The 22,195-nt window shown below is 58.1% G+C and overlaps 2 protein-coding genes across 10 annotated transcripts in view; one reads left to right on the forward strand and one right to left on the reverse strand.

Moving 5' to 3' along the window:
• Window positions 1–22,195, forward strand: part of DNAH17 (dynein axonemal heavy chain 17) — a 94,733-nt gene that overhangs the window by 70,862 nt on the left and 1,676 nt on the right. For 4 of the 6 annotated variants that reach the window (XM_061389833.1, XM_061389835.1, XM_061389834.1 and 1 more), the window contains 19 exons: window positions 2,415–2,622; window positions 2,868–2,983; window positions 3,775–3,967; window positions 4,246–4,481; window positions 5,116–5,238; window positions 6,754–6,958; window positions 7,470–7,634; window positions 8,260–8,400; window positions 8,630–8,800; window positions 9,204–9,326; window positions 9,841–10,034; window positions 12,738–12,886; window positions 13,943–14,070; window positions 15,629–15,856; window positions 16,512–16,703; window positions 20,117–20,296; window positions 20,656–20,838; window positions 21,435–21,617; window positions 21,815–21,958. In XM_061389833.1, coding sequence (XP_061245817.1) covers window positions 2,415–2,622; window positions 2,868–2,983; window positions 3,775–3,967; window positions 4,246–4,481; window positions 5,116–5,238; window positions 6,754–6,958; window positions 7,470–7,634; window positions 8,260–8,400; window positions 8,630–8,800; window positions 9,204–9,326; window positions 9,841–10,034; window positions 12,738–12,886; window positions 13,943–14,070; window positions 15,629–15,856; window positions 16,512–16,703; window positions 20,117–20,296; window positions 20,656–20,838; window positions 21,435–21,617; window positions 21,815–21,958 — 3,262 coding nt within the window. The remainder of the gene's footprint in view (window positions 1–2,414; window positions 2,623–2,867; window positions 2,984–3,774; window positions 3,968–4,245; window positions 4,482–5,115; window positions 5,239–6,753; window positions 6,959–7,469; window positions 7,635–8,259; window positions 8,401–8,629; window positions 8,801–9,203; window positions 9,327–9,840; window positions 10,035–12,737; window positions 12,887–13,942; window positions 14,071–15,628; window positions 15,857–16,511; window positions 16,704–20,116; window positions 20,297–20,655; window positions 20,839–21,434; window positions 21,618–21,814; window positions 21,959–22,195) is intronic. The other 2 variants (XM_061389837.1, XM_061389836.1) reach the window with 2 other exon arrangements.
• Window positions 1–22,195, reverse strand: part of PGS1 (phosphatidylglycerophosphate synthase 1) — a 67,290-nt gene that overhangs the window by 7,413 nt on the left and 37,682 nt on the right. For 2 of the 4 annotated variants that reach the window (XR_009731158.1, XM_061389849.1), the window contains exon 10: window positions 1,193–4,054. The exons of the other annotated variants lie outside the window; for them this stretch is intronic. The gene's annotated coding sequence lies outside the window, so the exon portion shown is untranslated. Of the gene's footprint in view, window positions 1–1,192; window positions 4,055–22,195 lie in introns of those variants that run through there. 4 annotated transcript variants of the gene reach the window in all.

The raw sequence follows: 22,195 nt of genomic DNA on the forward strand, positions 1-22,195 counted from the left end.
CAAGGGAAGCCTGTGCTTGCTGGGGGCAGGGCAGGGTCTTGGGCGGTACAGAGAAGGCGGGACCCCACAGCCAGCAGGCAAGAGTCTGGGTGCATTTACCTGGACCTGGCTGCCAGGGCATCAAGGTGAAACGTGATCCCAAGCCCCGGGGGAGCCTCATCACCCTCTGTCTCCCCAACCTTGGTCGATCTAGCTTCTTAAATGGGGTGAGGGTAGGGTCAGAGGGGTGGTCTACCCACCCCCTGGGTGGTGCTGCGTGCAGGGATCAGCACAGGACCCTGCTTTTGCTCCAGGCACTTTAGAAGTAGCAGTGGGTTTTAGCCTTTTTGTGTCTTGTTCATAATTTGTCCCAGCTGTGCACGCATGTAGTTATTTTTAGTCCCTTATAGTTTCTTTGCATTTGTTGCTCAAGGAGACACTTGTCCAGGTGCAGTCACTGCAGCAAAGGGCCCCAGGTCCTAGTCCGTCTTGAGGTGGGACTTGGAAAGGATATGTAGAGTGGGCGCTTCCACACCTTGCCCCGTAAATCCAGTAACACCAGCATTGGTGAGCACTGCACTTGTGAGCAGGCTTCCCAGGTAGCGCCAGTGGCAAAGAACCCCGCCTGCCAACGCAGGAGCCGTAAAAGACACAGGTTCGCTCCTTGGGTCAGGAAGATCCCGTGGAGGAGGGCACGGCAATCCTCTCCAGTACTCTTGCCTGGAGAATCCCATGGACAGAGGAGCCTGGGGGCGACAGTCCACGGGGTCACAAAGAGTCGGATACAACTGAAGTGACTTAGCACGCACACACTTGTGAGCACTCTGTGCCTAGCCATCCCCCCCAACCCAAGTTCAGGGCCAAGCTGACCTGACCCCAAGCGAGAAAGGGAGGCCTTCCCATGACCCCAGTGAGCCCAGGTGAGACCCCAGCCTCTCGGTTCCATCTGTATCAGAAGAGAGCTGGACGAATGAAAAGCATTTGATGACTAAGGAATAGTGTGAAGTTCAAGAGAAACACTTCCAGACTCGCCTCCAGGAGGTGGTCTGTGTTAACATTTGGCATGTTTCCTTTCAGTCTTTTTTCTAAAGATTTCCCCCTGGTAGTTGAAAGAATACTGTGTATATGCAATTATCTGTTCTGCTTTTTATTTTTTACTTAACATTGCAGGAGAAAAAAATCTTTTCCCTATCTTGTCAAAACACTTGATCTGTTTCTTTTTTTTTTTTTTTTAACCACAGATGAATTGTAATTTACTTAACTATACCTGCACTGTTGAGGGTCTAGGCTGTCTCCGCTTCTGCCATCATAAACAGTGCCATGATAAATGTCTTCTCCTTGTCACCCAGCAAACTTTGCAACTGCCACCTCCCCATGCTGTCTGGAGTGTGCTTAACAGATGCAGACCCACCGCCTAAACAGAGTGTAAAAAATGCCAGATAGAGGACGTGATGGGCTGTGTTCCCCACCTAAACTCAAATCACACTTCAGTTATGATTTTTGAATCATCCATTCAGAATTCCTTCTGCAGACAGCTCAGTCTGTTAACGCTCAATGATGTCACCATTATTTTAAAAACACTAGTTTCTAGAGCTTCTTAGCTGCATCTGCGGGCACTGTTCCTCATCACTTTTGTAAGATAACACCTTAACGTCACCTCTTTGAAGTCTCACCTGTATGTAGAGCCTGAGCCTCACCGGTGATGCTGGAAAACTGGGCACTGGTTCCGACACTTCCTGTGGGCATAAATCTGGGCAAGTTGCCATCCCCCCAACACCAGTTTTCTTGCTGAGGGCCGGAGTGGTTGCAGCATGAAAGCAAGACCAGCTATAGAAGCAGCAGGGAACAGAGAGTTAAGGGGGGGAAGCAGCAGCTTTTCTTCATCTTGAAATCACTACTTCTTTTCCCTTTCATAGGCTTCCCTGATAGCTCAGTTGGTAAAGAATCTGCCTCCAACGCAGGAGACCCTGGTTCAGTTCCTGGATCGGGACGGTCCGCTGCAGAAGGGATAGGCTACCCACTCCAGTATTCTTGGGCTTTCCTTGTGGCTCAGCTGGTGAAGAATCTGCCTGCAGTGCGGGAGACCTGGGTTCAGTCCTTGGCTTGGGACGGGAAAGGCTACCCACTCCAGTATTCTGGCCTGGAGAACTCCATGGACTGTACAGTCCGTGGGGTCGCAAAGAGTCGGACACAACTCGCGACTTTCACTTTCTTCCCTTTCATACCCTTAATTCCACTCCAGAGGCCAGAGTTCTGAGTTTCAGTCTTATCTTCTTCTTTCTGTGATCATGAAGATGCCAGGAGATAGTAAGTTAAACGTTCTGCTCCTCCTACGGCTCGTAATGGGCACTGGAGTCGCAGACAGATGCGGAGCTGCAGGCAGGTGCAGGGTGGCGGGAGCCTGTGTCCCCAGCCTGCTGTCACTCGCTCCCCAGGCCCTACCAAGGCAACCCGACCTTCGACCCCGAGTTCATCCGCTCCAAGTCCGCGGCTGCAGCGGGCCTGTGCTCTTGGTGCATCAACATCGTCCGCTTCTACGAGGTCTACTGCGACGTGGCCCCCAAGAGGCAGGCCCTGGAGGAGGCCAACGCTGAGCTGGCCGAGGCCCAGGAGAAGCTCTCCCGCATCAAGAACAAGATTGCCGTGAGTGCGGCCCGCGGCTGCGGCGGGCCACCACCTCCGCCTGAGAGGGGTTGGCCTGGCCACCCCTGTCAGTTACTGAGCATCTGATGTGGGGCCCGGAACACCCTGGAGGCCGCCTGCCTCGGCCGTGCTTGTGGCCCTCAGGCCCCTCGGGGATCTCAGCCCCTCCCAGGGCTCAGCTGCCTCTACTCCCGGGAGAGCCAGGGGCATCCCGATTTCAGGGCCTTCCCACCTTGTCTTTCCAGGAACTCAACGCCAATCTGAGCAACCTGACGTCGGCATTTGAGAAAGCGACGGCCGAGAAGATCAAGTGCCAGCAGGAGGCTGATGCCACCAATAGGGTGATCTCGCTGGCTAACAGGTACCTCGCCCCCACACCCCATCACAAGACCCATCCTGTCCTCAGACCCACCACCCCCAAAAGGGATGAGCCCACAGAACGGCCTCTTGGGGGATAAGCCCCAGGTGCAGCCCCCACTTTCTGAGCACAGAGAGTCGTGAGGATTAACGCTGGGAGGTCCCAAGGCTGCCTACCTGGCCTCCGGTGGGATGTGGACTCAGCTCTGCTGGGACAGTCAAAGGTGGTCTTTCGGTCACCCGGAAGAAGGGCTGCTCAGGTGATGCCAGAGACACACCTCCATGAGCCTAATCGGGCATCTGTACTTCTGCAAACCTGGCCCTGCTCTCGGACGCTGGGTGTGCTGTTCAGGGTTGGGGACCAGCCCTCGGGCTAGTGGCCTGAGAAGCACGAAGCACAGCCTGGAGTCCCCACCCCACGCGGGGCCAGGTGGCCGCCAATGGACTAGCCGCTGCCCAAAGCATGTGCTCAGCAGTGTCCAGGCAGTGGCCTCGGTGGTCAGGTCACGTGGTCAGATAGCATAGAGTGCATGTGAGGCCAGCACCCTGGGGACAGAAGCTCGGCGTCCCCAACCGCACCCAGAAAACATTAGCTTTGCTTCCCTAAAGCGTTTTCTCCCCCAAACTCCCCACAAAGCACACTCGCTCCTGAACCACTGAGCAAAGGAAGGCTTTGAAGCCACGAGGTCCATGGTACAGATGGAAGCACACCTTTCCCGTCCCTCCAGCCTGCCCTCCCTCCCGCCGGGAGCACGGGCTCCTCTCTCGTCCACTGACCCCCGGCCCCCACCTCAGGCTAGTGGGAGGACTGGCGTCAGAAAACGTCCGCTGGGCCGAGTCGGTGGAGAGCTTCAAAGGCCAGGGCATCACGCTGTGCGGCGACGTCCTGCTGATCTCTGCCTTCGTCTCCTACGTGGGCTACTTCACCAAGAAGTACCGCAACGAGCTGATGGAGAGGTTCTGGATCCCTTACATAAACCATTTAAAGGTAAGAGGTCCCGTGGTGTTCATCAGGACGTCTGGGGAGGTCTGTGGGGGAGGGGAGGGCAGAACCAGCCAGGTCTCACCGTCGCTCCTGCGATGAACAAGGCAGAGGCTGTAGGGTAGCCAGGGTGCAGAGGGTGGCCTGGCGCGGACGATGCTGACATCCTTTCTGGCCAGGTCCCAAGCTGCTGCGAGCGGCTATCTGCCCCTGTGGCCCACGTGTTATTCAGAGAGCCGCTTCCGCCCGAGCAGTGAGTCAGGCCACACCGCCCCCCTCGGCAGGTCCCGATCCCAATCACGAAGGGTCTGGACCCCTTGACCCTGCTGACCGACGACGCAGATGTGGCCACCTGGAACAACCAGGGGCTCCCCAGCGACCGCATGTCCACGGAGAACGCCACCATCCTGTGCAACACGGAGCGCTGGCCCCTCATCGTGGATGCCCAGCTGCAGGGCATCAAGTGGATCAAAAACAAATACGGCAGCGAGCTGAAGGCCATCCGCCTGGGACAGAAGAGGTGCGTGGTCACCGAGGCGGGTGGGGTGGGGGCTCCAGAGGCGGTGCCAGCCTGTTAGCTCAGCCAGAAGTCTGCGAAGCCCACTCAGAGGCTTTCACTTGTTAAATGAATGGACGGGTCTCTGGAAACAAACACTGGCCCACGGGGGCTCGGATTTTCTTAGTTCTTAGACCCCGGGGAATAGCACAGACAGTGAAGAATCGAACTCGCTGCTCCTCTCTCCCCGTTCACTGCCGCTCCTGCAGGGGCAGCGCTGACACCTCAACCCCCACCCGCGGTGGTCCTGCCTGGCCACTGGCTGGCTGGGAGGCTGCGGCCGGTCGTCTTGCCATCTCTTCTCATAGATGGGAAGCAGTGCCCATAACACAGCTGCTGAGAGCCTTCCCAGGGTGCGGGGCAGTGAGAGGAAACACAGATGTGGAACGTTTAGCTCTGCAGCCACAAAGCAGTTCCATGTTCAAACCTCCCCACCTGGGGGTGATTCACACAGAGAGCCCTGTGCTCCCCTCCGGAAGGACCCTCTGGGGAGGAACGAACTATTGGCCCTTCAGTCACCTCTCCTGTCCCTCCTGGGGCACACGATTGCGTGGTCACCGGGCCCCGAGGCCCTCACGACCTGATGCTGTGCCCACAGCTATCTGGACATCATCGAGCAGGCCATCTCAGAAGGGGACACCTTGCTCATTGAGAACATTGGCGAGACCATCGACCCGGTTCTGGACCCCCTGCTGGGCAGGAACACGATCAAAAAGGGAAAGTGAGTGACAGGTCCCCCCACGTGAAGGTCCTCAGCACCGAGGTCTGGCCTCCGGACGGAGAGGAAGGGCAGAGCCTCTGCTTTCCTCGGAGCCGCAGGGGCTTCAGCACAACGCTGACGGGCGTGAGCGGGGAAGCCCCCTGGGAGGGGCCGCCGGGAGAGCAGTGGTAGGTCCACATCCCAGTTAGGGAGGAAGACCTACACCAACACGGCATCAGCGATCGCCTGCAGACGGCCATCCTTCATGGTCATCTTTTCTCCTGTTTTCATGCATTTTGCAAATCTTGAACCAGTATTACTATTTCTTCCTATTTAGCTGAGATTCATATAACGTAAGTTAACCAAAAGTAACCAATCCAGTGGCATTTAGGACATTCACGCCCGGTTTCTCTGAGTATCTTTTCAAGCTGTAGTAAGTATGCATACTTCTTTCTTTTTACAGCTGAATAATATTCCATTCTGTGGATCTGCCACATTCTGTTTATCCATTCATTGGTTGATGCACTGAACTTATGTTACTTTTCTAACATAAAAACGTAAATCAGCTTTAAAAATGTAAATGTCGGAGTCGACCTGAGCCGCCTATAATTGCAGGGCTGTGGGCAGAAGCCCAGAATAGAGATGACAAATGTGGTGATATGCTAGATTCTGAGGAAGGCCTGGCTTGAGTGGTGATACCCAGGGGTGAAATTAGAGGCCCCCCCAAAAGTGAGCTCAGCCAGAAATGGGGTAGCAGAGGGGAGAGCCAGAGAGAAGCAGCCCCCACCAAGGACGAGCCAGCCCACATTCCTGGCTGTTCATCAGATTAGCCCAGGGAGCTCCTGGATGTCCTGGTGTTCTGAATTTGGGGGCCAGTGTGTTTCTGACGTTAATGGCCTTGGGGTGCATCCCAGGCCTGAGTGTTTCCTCAGAGGCTCCCACATGAGTAAGACATGCAGCCAGGGCTGAGTGAACTCTCCTATAAGACCAGAACAGACCAGCCAGAGAAAAAGCAGGTGCTTTCTCTAGAAAGGCCGGTGGCACCCCAAGAAGGAAAGGTCTTCTGTTTTCTTTTTTCCCAAGTTACAGATTATTCATCAGGGTGAGCCCCGACACAATACACCATGATTTTATGTGTTTTTTTATTAAAAATTTTTTCCTTTTGTTATTTTGGCTGCATCGGATCTTAGTTGAGGCTTGAGGGCTTAACTGTCCCTCTGCAGGTGGGATCTTAGTTCCCCAGCCAGGGATCGAGCCCGCATCCCCTGCTTTGGAAGGCAGATTCTTAGCCCCTGGACTACCAGGAAGTCCCAATTTCATGTGCATTAGAGGGAAATGGTTTCCTGGTTAAGTGGGAAATTGTGCAGATGGCTTCTGGAAGACCTTCATTCTAAGCAGCTTTATAGTGAAACATTTCATTTAGAAGTCCAGACTGTCCTCCCGGGCTGGCAGGAGTCCCAAGGGAGTCTGTGCTGCTGTCCCGAGGTCACCCGGGGTTGGGGGGGCCCTCCTAATACCTCCCTCCACGGACCACAGGTACATTAAGATCGGCGACAAGGAGGTGGAGTACCACCCCAACTTCCGTCTGATCTTGCACACCAAGTACTTCAACCCCCACTACAAGCCCGAGATGCAGGCCCAGTGCACCCTGATCAACTTCCTGGTCACCAGGGACGGGCTGGAGGACCAGCTCTTGGCCGCCGTGGTGGCGAAGGAGCGCCCAGACCTGGAGCAGCTAAAGGTGCGATGGGACGGGAGGAGCAGGGCGGGCGGCGGCTCGGACCGAGGGGGCAGGTCTCCAAGACCCACACGTCCGGTGACTCTGAAGGGGCCCCCGCTTGTCACACCGAGTGTGCTTTGTACAACAAAATGAGTCACTCCTCCTCCCCAGCTACCCCCAAACCTGATTCTAAATCAAGTGACAACTTCACTGAGAGAACAGGAGTCCACAGTGGTGCCCCGGACGCCCAAAAGCACTGAACTCCTGCCCCACAAGAATGTCTCTGCTACCAGCCCCAGTGTACCAGTCCCCTCCTGGGCTGTCTGAGCCACACCCGTGGGCTCTCAGGGGTCCCCGGCCCCCACATCTCCCACTGTGGTTCCCACACCCTTGCTGACTGCTCATGACAGGCAGCTGAAGGGGCCTCGGCTAAGCTGTTGAGAGGCTCTGAACCCCCGAGCGCCCCCAAGATGGGGAGGCCAGGCCGTGCCAGCAATTGAGTTCCCTTCCCGGGTCTCTGCCCCTCTCGCAGGCGAATCTCACCAAGTCCCAGAATGAATTTAAGATTGTTCTGAAAGAGCTGGAAGATTCTCTGCTGGCCCGGCTGTCGGCCGCATCGGGGAACTTTCTGGGAGACACTGCCTTAGTGGAGAACCTGGAGACCACCAAACATACGGCCAGTGAGATTGAGGAGAAAGTAAGAAACCGTCTCAGGGACCCACCCCCGCGTACCCCCAGCCATAGCACACAGCGGGCATGGCAGGTGGGCTGACGGTCATTGAGAAGAGAAGTCACAGCCTCACCGGGGCCCCAGGACAGGGTGGGGGGCACGGATGCCCACCAGGCACGTCATCTTCATCTGCTGATGGACATTTAGGTCATTTCCATGTCTTGACTGTTGTGAATAGTGCTGTTATAAACACAGCGGTGCATGCATGTTTTCGAATTATGGTTTGTCTAGTTATATGCCCAGGAGTGGGATTCCTGGATCATATGGTAGTTCTCTTTCAAGTTTTTTGAGGACTCTCCGTACTGTTCTCCATCACGGCTGCACCAACTTACATTTCTACCAACAGTGGGAGCAGCAAAGGTTTCCCTTTGTTCCACACCCTCTCCAGGACTTGTAGGCTAAATTTTTAATGAAGGCCATTCTGTCTGGTGTGAGGTGACACCTCATTGTGGTTTTGATGTGTATTTTTTTCTAACAGTCAGAAACGGTGAGCATATTTCCATGTGCCTCTAGGCGATCTGCCTGTCTTTGGAGAAAGTCTACTTAGGTCTTCCGCCCTAAGTGACTTTGGTTTGTGACTGCTTGTTTCAAGGTGCAAGAGGCAAAAATCACAGAAGTTAAAATCAACGAGGCGAGAGAGAACTACCGGCCGGCCGCAGCGAGGGCATCCCTGCTGTACTTCATCCTGAACGACCTCAACAAGATCAACCCCATCTACCAGTTCTCACTCAAGGTGCGGCTGCCTCCAGGCCCGGGGCTGCGGCCCTCGGGTCCGGGCTGCAGGTGTCCGTGAGGGGCGGGAGTCGGGGCACCAGGTCTGACCAGCACCAGCCCAGGGAGTGAGGGTCCGAGCAGTGCCCCCAGACCCCGAACCCCAACGGAAACCAACCAGAGCCAGCATGGGCGGCGTGGAGCAGGCTCCGGGGCCGTGCCCAAGCCCCTGCCTCCGGTGACACCCCCAGGCCTTCAACGTGGTGTTCGAGAAGGCCATCCTGAAGACCACCCCCGCCGACGAGGTCAAACAGCGCGTGATCAACCTGACGGACGAGATCACCTACTCGGTGTTCATGTACACGGCCCGCGGGCTCTTCGAGCGCGACAAGCTCATCTTCCTCGCACAGGTGGCGTTTCAGGTAACGTCCGGCCTCGGTGCCCTGGGACCTGGACACGAGGAACCCCCAGGGGCGAGGTGGGGGGGTGCAGGGGACACTTCGGGGGTGCTGGAGATGCAGAGCCTCAGGCTCCGACTCAGACCCAGTGGCTCCAAGCCCCCACTTTAACACCATTCCTGGTGACCAATGGGTTTGAGGCACTGCCCTGGGACACCCCTGAGTTCATCCCAGGGAAGGAGCCCTGATGGGAGCCATCGAAGCGGAGGGAAAAACCCAAGCGAACTTTTTGGCCGACCCAATAAAAAACAAACGAGGGGCTGGTCAGTGTTTCCCCTGCAAGTGGGGGGCGTGCACCCCTGTCCGCCCACCCCCCGCCCCCCACACAGCTGCGGCACAACAGCTAAGCCAGCCCCCCACCTCTCAGGTCTTGTCCATGAAGAAGGAGCTGAACCCAGTGGAGCTGGACTTCCTCCTGCGGTTCCCGTTCAAGGCCGGGGTCGTGTCGCCCGTGGACTTCCTGCAGCACCAGGGCTGGGGCGGCATCAAGGTTGGTCTCAGACCCTGAACACCGCGTTCTCTCCCTGCCTCGCTCTCTTTCCTGCCCAGCCCGAGTGTGTTTACTAGGCGCTCGGAGCCGGACGTTTAGGAGAATGGGGAAGGACTGGGGAGTGATGGGCTGCCTGCCAGCTCACGGGGACCCTGCCATCCTACTGGGTCATAGCAGGTCCATCATCACACCCCTGCAGGTGGCAAACTGATCCCCCTACTCACCTCCAGGCAAGTGTGCAAAATGTCAAGGTCTGAGTCAAAACGACCAGAGAAAGGTGGTCCCCTGGGATGAGCAGGCCCCCCACAACATTCCAAAGCCCCCCCATCCAGAAAAGCAGCCGAGAGTCACATCCCTAGATCAGATTCCTCCTCCCTCATCCCAGCGCTTTCTCTGGTTTGCCTCCAGCCCCCAGCAGCTCATCGTTTGATCCGTCAGGCATCTCCCAGAGCCTAGGGGCAGGGTGCCCCCCTGGGACAGACAGGGGAGAGCTGAAAGTGTGGTCTGCCCCCAGGCCCTCTCGGAGATGGATGAGTTCAAGAACCTAGACAACGACATTGAGGGGTCTGCCAAGCGGTGGAAGAAGCTGGTGGAGTCGGAAGCCCCAGAAAAGGAGATCTTCCCCAAGGAGTGGAAGAACAAGACGGCGCTGCAGAAGCTGTGCATGGTGCGCTGCATGCGGCCCGACCGCATGACCTATGCCGTCAAGTGAGCGCCCCGCCCCGGGCCCCTGCCACTCCCACCCCGCCCACCGATCCCCGTTCTGAGCTCTCGGAGCACTGGGGTCTCCAAAGGTGGCCAATGGGACTCCCCGCCTCCCCCGATGCTGGGCGAGGACACCCTGAGCTAAGTGACAGGAAAACAAGACTCCCTGGGTCTGCCGCCAAGATTAAAAAAAAAAGCCTGGGCGCTAATGGCCTGCGCAACCACACGGGGTCCTTGTAGGATGCTGTGGGGAGGGAACTGGCAGAGCCATCAGTATCGGAGGACATGCGTGGCCGCAGTGACTGGACTTCAAGTAAATCTTTTATTTTTACGGCTCATTTGCAAAGGGAACAGTTGTGATTTCGTGAGCAACCTCCCTGGACCTGAACCACCTCCAGGACCGGAAACTTAACCATTGAGTTTCAGCTCCTGGCTCCTTTCACTCCCCAGAGCACAGAAAGACTCCAGGAATAGCAGCCGCTGGAACACACGCACACCAACCCGGGCAGACCACTGTGGTGTCGTGGGGAAAGGAGGAACCAAAGCAGGCCCCGTTCTCTTGGAGAGGCTTCTTGGTTTTCCACTTGTCCCAGTGGCCTGAAAGCCACCAGATTTCCCAAAAGACGCCCACGTCCCTCGTAGAATTCCCCTCTGACAAAGCAAAGGCCTGACTCACACCCACCGGTTGCTCAGGGACCAGTTCGTTTCTGTTTTGCTTTGTTTTCCTGGGACGAAAGAGGAACAGGACCCGGAGGGGTTCTGGGTGCAGGAGGAAGCAGGTAGAGTGAAGCCAGACATCACGTCACAGGGAGAGAGCAGGACCCTCCTGGGCTCAGCGCCAGAGGAAGGATGGACAAAGTCTGAGGAAGACCAAGGGGAAGGGCACTGGCCATCCCTCGGGACGCCGCCCGCCGGGAGAGCTGAGCACGTGTGGGTGTCCAGGCCCACTGCCCCCAGAGCGCTCGTGAGTCACCCAAGTCACACAGGAGAAAGGGCACCGGGACCATGTGGGCGACCATGAACACCAGGCGCTCCCATGTCACGCTCTGTGATGGAGGCGAGGAGAGCAGATTCACCTCCCCAGTGAAACGGGAGCGGAGCTCAACAGCAAGGAGATCCAGGTGCAAGTCCATGGCGAATAATAACACACAATCAGCAAGAGCCCGGGCGCCAGGTGCCGGCCGCCCCAGAGCCTCCCACCAGGTTCACTCGGCCCTCCACCAAGCCCTGGAGCCCAGTGCCTTCCCTCCTCCCGTCCACAGGCCCCAGGAAGGTCACTCGCCCATGACAGACAGGGTGCTGGCATCAGGCCCCCCAAAACACCAGCCGGATCTGTACACCTGGCACCAAGCAGGCCACTGAGGGTGGCTCTGGTACCCACGTGTCCATGACGCAGCGCCAGAGCAGCAGAGCCCAACCGGAACCAGGTGCCTGCTGTTCTGTGTCATCAATTCGTCCGCACAGAGTAACCACATGGCCCGGCCACGTCAGGAGCAGCAGTGAGCTCGTGACATTCCTGCCCCGGGGTGGGACCTGCTACCTCCCAGACGTCCTTCCTGGGCAGGGATCCCCACAGTGACGTTCCAGGTCAATTTCAAAGGCAGGAGCTGAACACGACTGGAGGCCTTAAGCAGGAGCCCCCCCAGCCTGGGGTCAGCACTGAGCAGGAACCCCCCCAGCCTGGGGTTGGCACTGAGCAGGAACACCCCTCTACTGGCCTGGGGTCAACACTGAGCAGGAACCCCGCCCTGGCCTGGGGTCAGCAACGACTCAGGAGTCTGTGCAGAAGCCAGTAAAGGCCAGGCCACAGGGTGGGGGTGGGGGTGGGGTGCAATGAGAGATGTCACTCCTGCGGGAGTAGGAAGGCCCACCTGGTGCCCGCCCGCTAACTCCCTGTTGACTCCGAGGGGTGCGTTGACATGACCAGGCCCACCTGAGGGTCTTCACGATGCTCAGAGCCTCAGGTTGCTGACCCCTTGGGAGTCATCTCTTAAGGAGGCCGCCGTCCTTTCCAAGACCACATTGGACATAAGTTTAGCTCCCGTGGCTCATTCAGACACAGTGAGCTCAGCCACCTGTGGTCAAGAGGGAGGGGCAGAGACCTGAGATGAGATGCCCAGAGTCACCCTAGGAGGGGCCTCAACTGACCCCAGCCTTGTCAGGGTCAACACAGAGCCTGGGGCTTGGAAGAGAGAGGTGCTTATGTGAAGAGAATTTGGGGTTTTTCTGTGACTTTCCTGAAGGTGCATGTTTTATGGTCCTTGGAGCTCGTCGAGGCGGCTCTAATATACATGTCCTTCCTCCTCGGGCCCCTGGGAGATCACCAGGACCCTTAGATGGGTCTGGGTTCTGCTCCTTGTTGCTGCCTTGGTCTGGAGAGCGGACAAGTGTGCCAGAAGCAGGAAGTCTCTAGGGACAGGCCTCTTCCTTGGGAGCAGGTGTGGTCACCTGGACGCCATGGCACCTTGAGTCCCGTCCTGGCTGGCCTTGTACACCTTTGAAAGCGGGGGCAAGAGCCTCTCACCTGTCCATGTGCAGGTGGATGGGAGCCAAGGGCGCCCCAAGCAAACACCACACACGGCCTCCCTGCTTACAGGAGGTGCCAGCAGAAACTGGCTTTCCACCTAGAGACCCTTCTCTGCCTCAGAAAGTCCCCCAGGGAAACAGGCCCTCCCCTTTGGGTCTGACCGAGTGTTGTCCCCTCAGGAACTTTGTGGAGGAGAAGATGGGCAGCAAGTTCGTGGAGGGCCGGAGCGTCGAGTTCTCCAAGTCCTATGAGGAAAGCAGCCCCTCCACCCCCATCTTCTTCATCCTCTCCCCGGGGGTCGACCCCCTGAAGGACGTGGAAGCCCTGGGTAAGTGTGGCCAGCATGAGGCGGCATCACGGGTCCAAAGCATGGAGAGAGACCCCTCTACTCCCAGCAGCAGGGCAAGTGCCTGACACGCAGCAAGGACTGCTGCCGGGGTCCTGTGTGCCGCTGGTGGGACCGCGAGGGGGTGGAAAGATGGCCGGTGGTCCCTCCCTAAGTCACACGCAGAACTGCCGGACGGCCTGGCACGCCCACTCCCAGGGACATTCCCCAACACACACTTCACAGGGACCAGCTCTCACAGCGGCCAGAAGGCAGATCTTCTGGCCTACAGGCCCACCAGCTGATGAATGGCTGATCCTACCGAGGCGAATCCATGAAAGGCTCCGTGGAGAAACGGACAGACAACAGATTTATGCACGTGGGGGAGGGGAGGAGAGGCTGATTTATGCACATGGGGGAGGGGAGGAGAGGCTGAGGTGTATGGACAGAGTGACCTGGAAACTTGCATTACCGTGTGTTAAGTAGCCAACGGGAACTGGCTGTCTGTCTCAGGAAACTCAAACAGGGGCTCTCTATCAACCTAGAGGAGTGGGATGGGAGGGAGCTGGGAGGGGGGTTCAAAAGGCAGGGGATATAGTATACCTATGGCTGGTTCCTGTTGAGGTTTGACAGAAAACAACAAAATTCTGTAAAGCAATTATCCTTCAATAAAAAAATAGCGCTGACCCACCCTTGCAACATGGACAGCAGAGAGAACATTGTGCCAGAGGCAAGTAGCCATGTTCTACGATTCCTTGTCTCTGAAACGACGAATCCATAGAGCCAGAAGGCAGATTAGTGGTCCCCAGACGCTGCGGGGTAGGGGCAGCAGGATGGGTACAGGGTCTCCTTCTCAGACGATGAAAATGTCCTGGAACCAGAGAAACGGTTGCACAACATTGCGAATTATGACATGTCCCTATTAGAGATGGCTTTCAAAGCAGTACACTTTGACCTTTTGTCAAATTTTAAAAGAGGGTATGGAATTCCAAGCTGTGGATCACGGAACCTCTGTTTTTGTCATTCAGCCTTCCCCGTGCTTTTCCTGTTTTTCTTCAGGGAAAAAACTGGGATTTACCATAGACAACGGGAAACTCCATAACGTGTCCCTGGGGCAGGGACAAGAGGTGGTGGCCGAGAATGCCCTGGACGTGGCGGCGGCGAACGGACACTGGGTTATCCTCCAGGTGCGGGGGAGAGGGTGCCCACGCCCCTGTGGGTAGGGGACGCCCGTGCCCCTGGTGGGAGGGCTCCCCAGGGCCTCAGCACCCGAGGGGATTGGCCTGAAGGCCAGAAGGAAGGGATTCGCGTTCACCAGCCTGGCTGGGACTCCTGCAGCCTCTGGAGCAGGGCTCGGGGCAGGAGTCTCCCACACCAAGCACGGCTCCGCCTGGTCAGCAGGTGGCCTGGGGCGTCACCGCTGTCCTGGTGCTGCAAGTGTGGATCCTTCAACAGTGAGAAAGACATCCCCCCTCCTCCCTGTGCTGGCTCGACCGCCCGTCCTTGGCCCTGCAGCCTGTCCAAGTCCCCACCCTGGTCCGCCCCGGGTTTGGCAGACCCCGCAGCAGGGCAGACCTGAGTCCACGGGGCCTGGCCCGGCCCCGTGTGGGGACCCCGGGTTTAAGTCCTTCTCTTAGTTCATTTTCTTTTACAAAAACGATCTCCACTGTAAGTCCAGTTACCATCTGTCAGGAAAGACATTACCTCACCTTCCCCACCATGCCTGTGACTCATCTGTTTTGTAACTGGAAATCTGCGCCTCGTAATCGCCCTTCCATTTCTCTCCTCCCACCACCCCTCTGACAACCACCTGTTTGTTTCATCTATGACTGTTACGTTTGTCCATTTGTTGTTTGGATTCCACACGTAAATGAAATCATATGGTATTTGTCTTTCTCTGTCTGACTTCTTTCACTGAAGCATATTCTCTAGGACTGGCCACGTTGTTGCCGATGGCAAAATTTCGTTCTTTTTTAGGGCTGAGTAATATTCCATTGTGTGTGTGTGTGTGTGTGTGTGTGTGTGTGTGTGTGTTACATATATACACCACATCTTTTTTGATATTATCATGCACTCTGATTTTATATTTTAAATACCATGATACATTATTGCTTGTTACAGTCAAGAGATATTTTTAAATTTACCCACATAGTCACCCCATCCAGTGCTCATCGTTCCTTCGTGTTTTGCTGTGCTTCTGTTCTATCCACTCACCTACTGACGGGCACTTAGGTTCCTTCCACACCTTGGCAGCTGTAGACAATGCAGCTGTGAACACAGCTACGTGTATCTTTTGGAATCGCGTTTTCATTTTCTTGGATAAATGTCCAGAATTGGGGTTGCTGGGTCACAACATAGTTCTATGCTTCATTTTCTGCGAGGAACCTGCAAACTGCTACCCACAGGGGCTGCACCAATTTACAATCCCACCAACAGTGCACGAGGGTAGCCTTTTCTCCAGGTCATTGCTTTCCACCCAAGCCTCTCAGAGGAGGGGCGGGGACCATGTAACCCAGCATCAGGGACCCAGCCCTGATGCTGGGTGGAGGGTGGGAAAGACTCACCGAGGCTGGAGGCCCTGAATTAACTGAGCACCAGCCTCGACTCCGGGGCCTCAGTCACTGGGTGAGATGACCCAGTGTGGCCAGCGCCCCGGGGAAGGGCAGACGGCAGGGTCGGGACCGCTGCGGAGGGGCCTGTCCTGGGGAGGAGCGTGCAGGCACTGAGCCCTGGTCTTGGCCTCAGAATATCCACCTGGTAGCCCGGTGGCTGAGCACCCTGGACAAGAAGCTGGAGAGGCACAGCGCCGGCAGCCACGATGACTACCGCGTGTTCATCAGCGCCGAGCCGGCCCCCAGCCCCGAGAGCCACATCATCCCCCAGGGCATCCTGGAGAACGCCATCAAGATCACCAACGAGCCGCCCACGGGCATGTACGCCAACCTGCACAAGGCCCTGGACCTCTTCACGCAGGTGGGACCCCTCCCCCGGGACCCCTCCTGTGCTTTTCACCCACACTTTTCCCCACTGGGACCCCTCGACAGATGTCTGCCCCTGATCTGGCTTTCTGGCCCCAGGCCTGCCACCCCCACAGAGCACTTGGCCTCCGGGTGGTGCTCGCAGGCCTGAGCCGGGGAGGAGGACACTGCTTAGCTTCCAGAAGCCTCTCTGCTCAGAGCCACCTGCTTAGCAAAGACCAGTTAAAATCTCACCTGCCCAGAGAGAACTAGCATTCAGACTCAGGGCTGAGTCTGCCTTTCCCTAGGGCCACCTGCTTTCAGAAAGGCTTTGCTAAACACCCCCTCCCCCTTCACAGGTTGTTTTTGGAGAGTCTGGGATGTGTAGACGATGAGGAAATGTTAATAATTGCACAGGAATTATATTGGGGAATATTTTATTTGGAAGAAGTATCAGTAATTTGACTTGTATCCTATACTTACGTGATACAGTTGCATTCAAAGCAAAGACAAGCAAGCATTCTCTACCCGACTTTACAGACCAGCGCAGAGCAGTCAGGGGCCTTAGGGCCCACCCCTATCCTCCACCCGTGAAGCAGCCAGCAAGGATGGCCTGGCCCCACCAGGGCGCCCGTGTGGACCCCACCTGACCCGGGTGTGTCCTCCCGCAGGACACGCTGGAGATGTGCACCAAGGAGATCGAGTTCAAGTGCATCCTCTTCGCCCTGTGCTACTTCCATGCCGTGGTGGCCGAGAGGCGCAAGTTCGGGGCCCAGGGCTGGAACCGGTCGTACCCCTTCAACAACGGGGACCTCACCATCTCCATCAACGTGCTCTACAACTACCTGGAAGCCAACCCCAAGGTATGGGCCAATCTGGTGCCCGCCCGCCCGCTCCATTGCTCCGTCTCATGTTTAAGAGACGTTCCCTCGGGTCCAAAAGCCAAAGGAAACCTGACTGCATGAGGCTCCTCGTGACCCCACCCATCCGACAGCATGGTTAGCACCCAGGCCCTGATCGGCCTCTCCAGCAGTCCTTGGCTGTCTGGCAATTTTTATGACTCCATGAGGGTCAGCATCTTTGGGAACCCGCTCATCCTGCACCTGAACAGGGATTCCCCCAGAAAGGCCAGCCTCCTGGGCAGTGTGGTGACCTGGGAAAAGCCGAAGAAGGGCCTCGGGGGCTGCAGGCCTCCCCAGTCAGTGTCTGGAGGCAGAACACAAGATCAGAGGGCAGGCCAAAAAAAAAATCTCTCTGGAGACACAGAGCACTTCCTTTCGTTCTTGTTGAAAACGGAGACAAACGTGTGAGGCGCTATGAAAGCCGCCGTGAGGGCTGCAGAGAGGCAGCTCAGCCAGGAACTCTGGCCGGAGGGCCCCAGCTGGCCTGTCTGTGGCACAGAGCGGGGACTTGCGGGCGTGGGCCTGAGGTGGGGTGAGTCCACACGTGACCAAAGCCAGAGGCGGCCATGGCCTGGGGAACCGAGAGCCGCCTGGCCTCCAGCCTACTGCGCTCCTCTCGGGATCTCCCACGTGGAGTGGGGCCCTGGCACAGGACCTGTCTCTGTGAGCCCCCACCAGGAGGCAGCAGAAGGGGACCCCATAAACCCTGGGCTCCTCCGCACTCCTGCACAGCAGCACCTTCCTACACTGACTGCGGTGGACATTCTGCTGGCCCACAAGGCTCCCAGGGCACCCAGACTGCTGGGCCCAGTGCCTGAAGGCCGAGACACGCGCCCCAAGGATGTCTGAAAGCCTGAGGCTCAGAGCACCCCCTCCAAGCTTTAGGGGCTAAGAGACAAGGGGTGGAGAATACCCCCTGCCCATCGTAAGAAAGCTCAGATGCACTGGGAAGAGGGGAGACCTGGGCCAGCTGTCCTCAGACCCTGGAGGAAGCGGACCTCCCGGGACGGCCGCCACCCAAGCCTGAGACTGGAATGTTTGTTTGCTCAGTTCCTGGCAAAACACCCAACCCCAGACAAAGCAGGAGGGCAGACCGGGTGGAAGCCGGCCCTCCTCGGAGAAGGGGACGGCAATCTCCGTTTGCAGGTGCTGGTGAGGGTGGGGGTCACTTCACCTGTGTCAGGGTCTGAGCTGCACGCCAGCGGCACATCTTACGACACTCGCACAAGTAAACAGACGCAGGAAGACGTGGAGGAAGAATTGCATCATCACAGTAGCTTCGTCAGAGGAGTTCTCTCCGGGAGATTCGAGTGGGAGGAGGAGTGGTGCTGGGAGCTTGTAACGACATTTACGCAGAAGCTTCCCTCGTGACACACAGAACCTAAGAAACCACTTCAGGACGCACACCGTGTGCTCCCATGACCGCCGGCGTGAGGGACGCTCGGCGTCCCGCTCAGCAGCGTGTGCTCAGGCCTGGAACCGGGGCCTGCAAGGCCCAATCGTCCCTCATTCCAGCCCATGGCCCCAGGGAGACAACGTTGAGTAAACACCTGCCATGAGGTCACCCGCCGCCCACAGCCCCTCCGTCCTCCCAACTCTGAGAAAGTCAACCCGGACTCTAGGGACAAGGCCTGGCAACTCATCTCTGAGCAGCGCTCCGGGGACTCCATCCAGTAGGTGGGCACACAGCACCCGCCCCCAGGGGTCAGTCCCACCAACCCCCTACCCGACCCACAGGGAAGGGCCGTCCCGCCAAGAGGCCGTTTGCGGAGACCAGGGAGGCAGAGCATGGGGTGTACCTGACCCCACTTGGCAGAAGAAACAGAAGCTGTCCCCGAAGCAAATACACAGAATGCAGAGAAAGCAGCTCAGCACATACTCAAGATAACCAAGCAGAGAGAAAAAGTGAGAGTCACAGATGACAACGAAGAGGAGATTAGTATTCCAAGTCAAAGTTCATGAGAGCACACCAGACAACTGAAGTCCCAAGACAAGTTCTTGGGACTTCCCTGGCGGTCCAGTGATTGGGACTCCATACTCTCACCCCCGACGGTCTGAGCTTGATTCCTCGTTGGGGAACTAAGATTCCCACATGTTGTGCGACTCGGCCCCCAAAAAAAGTCAACAAGTTCTTATTCAATTAACTTTAACTTGTCTGTTCTTGGCAGCCAGCTGCCATCCAGGCAGGGCACTGCAGGAGCTGCATCAATGCCCACCTTGCCCTTAAGGACTTGCAATCCTCAGAGAAAATAAGTGTGTGCGGTGAGGTCCCAGGCCGGGCGGTACATGTGATGCACAGCATGTCTCAACAGAGAGCCACAATACACTCTGGGTTTCAAAAGCTTGGTGCAAAGCTAACAAAAAAAAGTGAAATACCTCATTCATAATTTTGATGCTGAATGCCTGCCGGAACAATCTTCCCACTTAAATGGCTGCTGGAAAATTGGAAGTCTCGTTCATGGCGTCCCCGTGTGGCTCTCACTGCTGGACAGCGTTCTGCAGGAGGAGCAGCTACGCACTGGGATGAGAAGCAGGGAGGGGACAGGTTCCCAGCAGTCGGGGGTGGGGGAGATCTGCACCCAAGTGGCTTCAGAGGAGTGCAGTCATGGCATGTGGTGGCCAAAGGAGCGGCACCCCAGGCCAAGGGCACAGCGTGGAAGCTGGGGCAGAGCCGAGGGACGCACGGAAAGACCCGGCCACCAGCCGGGGGATGCTTGTGTGTGCTGCCTGGTTTGGTCGGGTTCCCTCAGGGCAGAACCAGGCTTTGGGATCGGGCAGAGGGTACTTGCTGGAGCTGGCTCTGCTACCGGAGCCCGCGTGGGCAAGGCTACTGGAGTATGCTTGGGACCAGGGCCCTGTGGGTGGGGTCAGTGAAAGACCCACTAGACTGTGAAGACAGGAAGAACTGCACTGCATGGCCAAAAAGATCGCCAGTGCCTCAGAGCCAACACTCCGTCCATGGAGAGTTACTGCTCTTGTTGGAGATGGTGGTGAAGGGAAGGGTCACAGGCAGCTCCCCGTTCCAGCCCCACGTGGGGGAATAAAGGGAGCGGGGGACAGGCGGGCTGCGGGGGTGGGGTGGGCCTGCGGGGACTCAGTGCCGGTGCCAGGGGACTCATGTCAAGGGAGAGCGTGGAGGAGGGGTGGGCACAGGGCCAGGGAGACGGGGTGGAGGCTGGAGAGCCCCTCATGGGAAGAGGGTCGAAGAGGGGCTGATCCCATTCAGCTGCTGGCTGGAGTCAGAGGGGAGGCAGGGCCAGCCCTGGGCCTGGTGACCGAGGGTAGCGGGTGACCCTGCAGAGCGGGTGGGGAGGAAGGGGCAAGGGCGACATGAGGGCCTGGCAGGCCCCCTGACGGCAGCTGTCCCCTCGAAGGTGCCCTGGGACGACCTCCGCTACCTCTTCGGGGAGATCATGTACGGCGGCCACATCACGGACGACTGGGACCGCCGGCTCTGCAGGACCTACCTGGCAGAGTACATCCGGGCGGAGATGCTGGAGGGGGAGATCCTGCTGGCCCCGGGCTTTCAGATCCCCCCCAACCTGGACTACAAGGTGAGGAGAGCGCCCTCCAGGGATGGGGTAACACATGAGACACGGGCGCCCTCCGGGAGGCAGAGCAACAGGGGAGTGCTAGCCCGTGGGCTCCCTGGAGAGGGCCTCCGTCATGGACCTTAGCACGGACCCTCCAGGAGGAAGCCAGCGGGCAGGCCACCCAGAAAGAGGGTTTGAGAGGCAGCCTCCACAGAGCAGGAGGGGAAACGCTCTCTCTGCAGTGGGGGGCAGCCCCAACAGGGGGTTGGCCCAGAGGGCAAGGGGTGGACGGAAGGTTCTGGGAAACGAGGCTTCATACGAGGACAGTGCAGGCTCCAGCTCGTGCGGCTCTCCCTGCTCACCTAGCCCCCCTTTTGCAGGGCTACCACGAATACATCGATGAGAACCTGCCCCCCGAGAGCCCCTACCTGTACGGCCTGCACCCCAATGCGGAGATCGGCTTCCTGACGGTCACCTCGGAGAAGCTGTTCCGCACCGTCCTGGAGATGCAGCCCAAGGAGACAGACTCGGGGGCTGGCACTGGGGTCTCCCGCGAGGAGAAGGTGGGTGTCTGACCCCTACCCGGCAGGGAACCTACAAGCTGGCTGCTGCGGCCCCAAACTAAGCACCACTAAGCACCGAGCGCTGAGCTAGAGAGTGCCATCCCCACAGTGCCTCCCTCCCCAGGGCTCTGAACCTCGGCCCAGCCCGGCCCTGCCCCGCCAGCGACTGGAGCGGAGCCTCGGTGCTATGAAGCCCCACGACCTTTTCTCCCATGACTGACCAGAGGTCTACGGGTGGGCAGTGGTATAAGGGCCCACCATGGGGCCACCCCTTGAGAGGGTGTGACCAGCACGTCCCCGCAGACAGCTCCCACCAAGGATAGGGTCACGACCCCACGACCACCGGGTGACCTCATGGGGGAGGGAGGCATCTTCAGGAGGTCTGAAGGCGCCGGGTAGAGCGGCAATGCTCCTGAGGGCACAGCCAGATGGCCCTGACGATGAGCCCGGGGCTGCACCCCCACGGTGCCCTTTTCCTGGCAACTCCGCCTGCCTCGCTCCTGGGCTTGGAGGTGAACTTCGGGGCAGTGTCCTGGCCTGGCACTGGGGCAGGGCTGGGGCCCAGTGACATGAGCCAGCTGGGGACTGGCTTCCAGGTGAAGGCCGTGCTGGACGAGATCCTAGAGAAGATCCCAGAGACGTTCAACATGGCCGAGATCATGGCCAAGGCCGCTGAGAAGACCCCCTACGTGGTGGTCGCCTTCCAGGAATGTGAGAGGATGAACATCCTGACCAATGAAATGCGGCGCTCGCTGAAGGAGCTGAACCTGGGGCTGAAGGTCAGAAGGGGGCGGCAGGACCCGGGGCGGGACCTAGATGCGGGCTGACCACCCTCGGCCATGGGCCAATGAGCCTGAGGCCACTGAGCCGCACCCTCGAGGTCCCTGGGCTGGAGAAGTGGGCACCTCAGGGCCAGTGACGCCTGGGTCTGCATCACTGCTGAGCGCCCCAGCACCCCCGACTGTGCGTCCCCCAGGGAGAACTGACCATCACAACCGACATGGAGGACCTGTCCACAGCCCTGTTCTATGACACCGTGCCCGACTCCTGGGTGGCCCGGGCCTACCCCTCCATGATGGGCCTGGCGGCCTGGTACGCCGACCTGCTGCTCCGCATCAGGGTAAGGACAGCCTCCGGGGAGCCACTGCGCGCTCAGCAAACCCGTCCCCAGGGCCTGAAGAGCAAGGCTGGGGAGCAGGAGTGTGCCGAGGTCCCCGCTGGCCCGGCCTTGCTCAGAGCAGGGCCGAAAGCGCCTGGGCCACACCTCAGGGAGACAGGCCTCAGAGTGCAGGCACTTCCCCTCGAAGGAAGCCCAGGGTGAGCTCGAGGTGTGAGCAGCTGCTGTGGCCAGAGATGC

Source organism: Bos javanicus, chromosome 19 (genome assembly GCF_032452875.1).
Source record: "Bos javanicus breed banteng chromosome 19, ARS-OSU_banteng_1.0, whole genome shotgun sequence".
NCBI classification, from domain to species: Eukaryota; Metazoa; Chordata; class Mammalia; order Artiodactyla; family Bovidae; genus Bos; species Bos javanicus.